Raw genomic sequence first — 7,111 nt, forward strand, 5'->3', positions numbered from 1 at the left:
TAAATATAACAAGCCAAAATAATTATTTTAGATTTTTGTACAAGTTTCTCCCTCAAAATTTAATACAGGACAGTTTTCTCAGTTATATTTACGTCCGGGCCTATATTTTTTGAGTTAAAAAAAAAAAGGATATATATTTTTATCATCATATTAATATTTCTAGCATATATATATTTATGTGTGTGTGTCTGTGTGTGATATTTTTAAAAACAAACATAATAAACATAAAAAATTTAAAACAAAAGAAATGTATTTATATATATATATATATATATATATATATATATATATATATATATATATAATTAATTAATGTTTTTATTTTATTTTAGACTATATAAATATATTATATATACATACATTTCATTTTTAGTTTATTTTAGACATTATACATTTTATTTAAAAAAATAAAATAAAACTTTTAATTATACCAAAACATACATCTTTTGATATTCAAATACAGACGTCATCTGGAGACATTTCTAGCATCAGTTTCTACTACTTTCCCCTGAAGGGGGCTCTTGATTCTGACAGAAGCCCAGGGAAAAGAAACAAAGCTAGGGCCCTAGATTGTGATTTGAGGAGCGCCCCGGAGCTCATGTGGCGCATGGAAACGACAAAGTAACGTATAACACTGAGGTGATTTAGACAAACAAATAATTCGTTTTCAATATATCTTTATCTTCTGTTTATTTTAGCAGTGTAAACAGTGTTGTGAAGACCCGAAACTATTTATTTTTTTACACTTAGAAAAACAGCCGTTGTGTTCTCAGGTTAGCGTGTGCTAGCTAGCATTCCGGTGTTGTTGTGGTTGTTTAGCCGTAAGGCCACTTGGTCAGGGCAGGGAGGTCTGGGGGGAAAAAAAGAGGGTGAGAGAAAAAGGTTTTATTTAGCTTGGAGATAAAATGGTTCTGTTAAAAAGTTTACCTCCTCCTGCTGAGGGAGTTCGGCATCAGCAGGCCGAGACCGCGGCGCTCTTAGACGGCGAAGGACTCGGGACAGGGACTCTGTACATAACCGAGGCGTAAGTAAAAGTTACATTACTCTGTACTCTCTCAGAGGGTGTGTGTGTGTGTGTGTGTGTGTGTGTGTTTGTTTTGTTTGTTTAAGAGAGAGTGTATGTGAGAGAGAGAAAAAGAGAGCGAGTGTGAGAGTGTGTTTGAGAGAGAGGTGTGTGAGAGAAAAAGAGAGCGAGAGTGTGTGTATGAGAGTTAGTGTGTTTGAGAGAGAGAGAGAGAGTTTATGAGTAAATATATGTGTGTGAGAGAGAGAGCGAGCGAGTGTGTGTGTATATGTATGAGTGTGTGTGTTTAGGTATATGAGAGAGTGTGTGTGTGTGTGTGTGTGTGTGTGAGTGAGAGAAAAGAGCAAGAGTGTGTTTGAGAGAGAAGGGGGTGTGTTTGAGTATATGAGAGAGGGAGAGAGAGAGAGAGAGTGTGTGTGTGTGTGTGTGTGTGTGTGTTTGAGAGCGATTGTGTATATGTGTGTGTTCCACGTGTGAAATTTGCTACTTTCAGGTTTTACTCTTGAGAAATGAAGGTAATGTTCCTAAGAGTTGAGAGAAACCTGTACAGTGCCACTTGAAGGTCTATTACACACTTACCTGCAGTCTTAAGTATTACAATATGTCCTGTTTATACTGATGTACTTATTGCGTCATCATGCTGTTTAGTCTGTTCAGTGTGTCCCAAATCAAAAGGTGTGACCGTTTGGTAAAGTCCACATTAAATCATTGAAAGTTGTGTCTCACAGTTAAGAAAGAAAAAGGCTTAAAATAAAAAAAGTAAAAAAAATTTGCTTTGTTTTTGTTTGGACCAGGTTTTGTTTTTAAATGTACATTGGAAAATTGTCACGAGTTAGTTTACTTTTGAGTGTACAGTGCTACAGATGCAGTGCGGGGAATTCCCTTGATCAATTAGTTTTTGTTTTATTTCTAGTACTTCTCCTGCCACTTGTTGCGTTTATAGCCATCTCATGATAAGTCGCTTGTTGTATTGTTCAGCTGTGTGCATTGGATTATTGCGTCTGCCAAATCAATACATTTGAATGTGTAAAAACCACTAACAGAACTTATATACTTTCCTATCAGGTCCCTGTCATGGTTCAATGGCTCAGGTATGGGCTTTTCACTGGATTATCCCACCATCAGTCTGCACGCCATCTCTCGAGACCCGAGTGCTCACCCGCAGGAGCACCTGTATGTGATGGTCAACAAAAAACTGACTGGTAGGGAAATAAATGTCTGTAAGCCATGACACTTTCAGATCTGTTCTAAACACATGCTCATTAAATGATGGAAAAAAAACTGATGGTTTGTCAATTTTTTTTTTATTTGTGTTGCTTGATGTTAAAAAAAAAAACCAATACATTTGTAGAGGTGTTTTTGTTTGTTTTTTTTTTGTTTTTTTTAATTAGTAATAACCTTTAAGCAGTTTAGCCTTTAGTGCTTAAAGTCTTTTAATCCGAACGACTGATTTTACCAGACGAAAATGAGGCAGAGATGCAGGAGAAGGATCCAGATGACAAAGGCGAAGAGGAGAGCGATGATGAGGACAACGAAGAGGAGGTCATCACGGAGATCCGATTTGTGCCCAGCGATAAAACAGCACGTGAGTGTGTGCGCCGAGATCGACGTATTGCATCGACGTCACGTCTTTCATATGCACAGATCCACATTTCGGTGTGATTACAGTGTAACGACTGAGCTCTTTGCATCACAGTTCAATCGAGGCTCCGTTGTTTTATTGTCCAAGCAAACAAAATTCACTGCTTTTGAGTCAGACTTGAGTTTGCACTATAATATCTACATGATTAAGATTAAATATAGTTTAAATCATAAATATGAAGTTTTGCCAAGTTTCCATTTATTGGTAGTACGAGAGATACAAGTGTATGAGGGATTCTATATAGCAGTGTAATGACACGGTTCAGTGTGTTCTTTTATTATGCAGCTCTCGCTATGTGCGTCACAGCATTTTAAACAATACTAACAGATTGTGTGAAAAAAAAAAGATCTTATTTTAATATACTGCTTCTATAATTTGAGGTACAATAAACTCCCACACGCAAAACTCTGAAAAAATGAGAGTGAAGTAAACCGCCCTTGTGTTTGATTCATACCGGCAGCGTGGTCAAGGTTTTTATGCCAAATTATACTTTTGTTGCAGTGGAGTCGATGTTTTCTGCCATGTGTGACTGCCAGGCATTGCACCCCGACCCAGAGGATGCAGACTCTGACAATGAGGAGTTTGAAGGAGAGGAATATGAAGAGGAGGAGACTGGTGGTAAAAAAAAATTATTCTTCGTGCGATTACCCTATCCTACCCTTATCATCCCACTCACTGTTGTTCACTGCTGTTCTCCCTCTTTCCTAATCACATCAAGGCCAGGGTGACGTACCCACTTTCTATACATATGAGGAGGGTTTGTCGCACCTGACTGCAGAGGGCCAGGCCACACTGCAGAGACTTGAAGGGATGCTTGCTCAGTCCGTCACGCAACAGTTTCACATGGCTGGAGTTCGCACCGATGAACCATCGGCTGAGTTTGAAGGTCTGTGATGTTTCCGTGCGTCAAGAAGTACGAATGATAAAAATACACTAAATCGATAAGTGAAGTGCCATCAGACTTTAGCGTTATATCATTATGTAACCACTAGAGGTCAGTAAAATGCCTCTAGATTTTTTATAATACATGGCTAAATAAACAAATATTCCTCAAATATATGTGTTTAAAGCTTTAAAGTGGATCATAATTCACATACTATTCAGATGTTTGTAAATTGCAATTGTCCAAGACAAATCCATAACAATCATTATAGGTTACATTAAGTTAAACTGTATCTTAAACCAGTACTTCATGATTAAGAGCTGGATATGGTTTGAAAGCAGATATGTACTGCTGAGATAATCAGGTTTGATACACCCTGTATATTTGGGGAATTTTCCCCTGAATCATTGATTTAATTGCTGCAATTGTTTGAATTTTGTTTGTATATTTTAAATAATATGCTGTTATCATGACTAACATATAAACCAGTAAATAATCACAGATTTCTGTCTTTGTATTTGTCCTCCAGATGGAATGGAGGTTGATCCAAATTCTGCAGTTGCTGGACAGTTTGACGATGCTGATGTTGATCATTGGTAAATTATATCTTACAGTGCGTCTTTCATCTTCATCACTCTTTAATTAGTAAGATAGGGCTAAATTCTCAGCTTCAGTACCTGATAAGGGTATACAATAAAGCACATCAGTTTTATATTCAGTCATTATGGTGGTATTTGGCCTCTGGAGAAGGCATTTTATTTGGAGAAAGCCAAAACATCTTCAGCACCTTTCTAACAGTAAAACATGATCTATTTGTGGGGAAGCTTTTGACTGATCATTCATCAGAGGAAGATGGATTGACCAAAAGGACAATCCTATATTAAAAACCTGTAAGACACTTGAGTCAGAGGTTTACCTTCAAACAGGACAACAGCTCTAAGCTGCTTCTTCTTCTTCTTTCGGCTGCTCCCATTAGGGGATCATCCGTCTCCATACCACCCTGTCCTCTACATCTGCCTCTTTCAACCCAACTACCTGCATGTCAGCTCTAAGCATACTGTTAAAATTAAGCACCTGAATGTAATTGATCGGCTCAGTTTCGATTTGTAGTCTGATTAGTATTCCTTACTGTTTTCTTTTTCTGCAGACATAATGTACTTCGTTGCTAACGGAAGCACTTGAGTGGCCCTGAGTGATGGGAATCGTTCAGAAATCCGTCTTCTCTTGTCTGCTCCACTCATGACGTTCAGCACTGGTTTCCCTGATGCCATCATCATTTCTGTATCTTGTGTTATGTTTTGTCTTCTTCCTTCAGACCAAATTGTAAGTGCTCCTTGAAAGTAAGTCATATTTGTATGAAATGCCATAAAATAAATTTCTTTTGTATAAAGCACTTGTAAAAGAGGCCTAATGCCTTTCTTGTTGTGGATTCTTATTTTTCCCACTTAAAACCTTGATGGATATTTTTTTACACCCCATCATCCTGATTTCAAATCTCAGGAAAAGAAAAAAAGCAGGCGTGCTCATACAAGGTTTATTATTATTTATTATAATTATTTATATATAATTGTTTTGCTGGTAATATCTTCTTACTGTAACTCATACTATAGAGTGACCTTTTCTTGAAGACACTTTTTGTTGTTTTACATCCTTTAAAATCCATGTGTAACAAAAGGAGAAAACCTTGATAAATTGTCCATCTGATGTTAAAATTATTGACACCCCTAATAGATATTTAAATTATATGCATGTCAAATATGTGTTCTTAAAAATACTTGATCATTTCCCCCTGCTTTTATTTGTCCGATTTCCTTAGATTATAAATATTCTCATCTCTTGTGTCTCATTGACACAAAAGCTGCCTAAATTTAGTTAATAGATATAAACTTGTATATAAAACAAACTAGCACAACTCATATAGAACAAAATAAGTACAGCATGTCTGAACAAAAAGGTGAGTGGAGCTCTATTTTACCCCCCTATCATTTAAAATGAAAAGATTTTTTTTTTTTTTACAGGAAAAAAGTATTGGGGTATGTGGTTTGTTTACTACACAGTACTTACATGATATAGTACTTTAAAGATGTGCCTATTCCACACCATTTTACAAATTATTTATAATTATTTTACTTACAAACACACTGGTGGCTTCTTTGTGGTTTGCATTTGTCTGTCACCTCCAACTATTTCTGATTTATGTTCACTGAAATCATTCACTCTGTACCTCTGCCCACATTTTTCTGTGGGTTGGTTTGGTTTTAGCCATTTTTTGCACCACTGTTATCAGCTGGGCAAAGTTTGCTCCTTGTATCTCCTCCTGTTCATCAGTAAATCATTAATGAGCTTCTTCCCAAGTCTCTGCTGTCAGACAGAGCTCAAACTCATGATTTCACTATGACTAGAACTGTTTGGTCATGGGAATCTTCACAGAACAGTTTGTGTGTAGGTGTGAATTTTTGCCACAATATTACATAGCGGCACCTGATCCCAGTTTATATAACATAAACAACTTGTATTCATAGTATGCATTCATGTAGTATTAATCTTTCATATCCAGGGTGTTATAGAAAAATAGTCAGAAATGAAAGTGTGGTGTGAATTTGGCATGATCTGTTATTCTCCTGAGGTGAATTAATTTATAATAATAATAATAATTTAATAATAAACCAAAAACAGCAATTAACTGTTAAAACTTAAAGAACATACATATTAATTAGGGCAGAAACGATTTAAGTAATTAGAATACAAATAATGTTTTGCCTCTATGCTACATTTAGACCATTTAACTACACACAAAGCATTCTGTTTCCCCACGGACCATTGTTACTGACGCACCACCGATAAACCCTGGGCGCTCTGGACAGGTAAACACAGCTGAAAAAATGGAAGTGGTGTGGAGAAGATTGAGGCCAAAAAAAATGACAAAAGTTTTCAAAGTTTGGGATCATTTCAAACTAAAACATAAAGAAAACACGGTACAGTGCAATTACTGTTTTTAAAGTCATTTGTAAATTGATTTTTATATTTTGATGTAATTTGGCAATTAAATCCACTAAATGGGTTTAGTTTTCAGATAGTTTGTATGCAATATATTTCAGCAATAAAAATGTCAATTTTTCTGAAAAAAGAAACAAATGTTCATTTTAAGAGACCTGTCTTATTTTCTCTTGTGTATTTAGTATTGATCTTAAATCAAGAAAAACTTCTTATCTGAATAATCTATGGAACAATCAGTCAAATACTCAGTTACTAAAATAATCGATAGCTGCAGCCCTACTTTTAATATACAGTTTTCGTGGAAGTTGTTTACTGAAATCATTCACTCTGTACCTCTGCCCACATTTTTCTGTGGGTTGGTTTGGTTTTAGCCATTTTTTGCACCACTGTTATCAGCTGGGCAAAGTTTGCTCCTTGTATCTCCTCCTGTTCATCAGTAAATCATTAATGAGCTTCTTCCCAAGTCTCTGCTGTCAGACAGAGCTCAAACTCATGATTTCACTATGACTAGAACTGTTTGGTCATGGGAATCTTCACAGAACAGTTTGTGTGTAGGTGTGAATTT

The 7,111-nt window shown here is 36.1% G+C and overlaps 1 protein-coding gene across 2 annotated transcripts; it reads left to right on the plus strand.

The window, feature by feature from the left end:
- The first annotated feature begins 547 nt into the window (after positions 1–547).
- On the plus strand, positions 548–4,942 carry clns1a (chloride channel, nucleotide-sensitive, 1A). 2 transcript variants are annotated; one of them, XM_046863797.1, is made up of 7 exons: positions 549–1,024; positions 2,090–2,226; positions 2,484–2,609; positions 3,168–3,284; positions 3,385–3,552; positions 4,079–4,145; positions 4,697–4,942. In XM_046863797.1, coding segments are annotated over exons 1-7 (735 nt in total). In that variant the 5' UTR covers positions 549–905; the 3' UTR covers positions 4,698–4,942. The 2 variants fall into 2 exon arrangements, with proteins under 2 accessions (XP_046719752.1, XP_046719753.1); XM_046863796.1 differs by lacking the exon at positions 4,697–4,942 and having other exon boundaries at positions 548–1,024; positions 4,079–4,149.
- The last annotated feature ends 2,169 nt before the right edge of the window (positions 4,943–7,111 follow it).

This window comes from Silurus meridionalis, chromosome 13 (genome assembly GCF_014805685.1).
Source record: "Silurus meridionalis isolate SWU-2019-XX chromosome 13, ASM1480568v1, whole genome shotgun sequence".
In the NCBI taxonomy this organism is placed as follows: Eukaryota; Metazoa; Chordata; class Actinopteri; order Siluriformes; family Siluridae; genus Silurus; species Silurus meridionalis.

Excerpts from the sequence above, each read along its gene's own strand:
- clns1a (XM_046863796.1), top strand. The coding sequence starts at position 906 with ATGGTTCTGTTAAAAAGTTTACCTCCTCCTGCTGAGGGAGTTCGGCAT. Across the intron at positions 1,025-2,089 it reads ACTCTGTACATAACCGAGGC|GTCCCTGTCATGGTTCAATG; the intron begins GTAAGTAAAAGT and ends CTTTCCTATCAG. Across the intron at positions 2,227-2,483 it reads GGTCAACAAAAAACTGACTG|ACGAAAATGAGGCAGAGATG; the intron begins GTAGGGAAATAA and ends TGATTTTACCAG.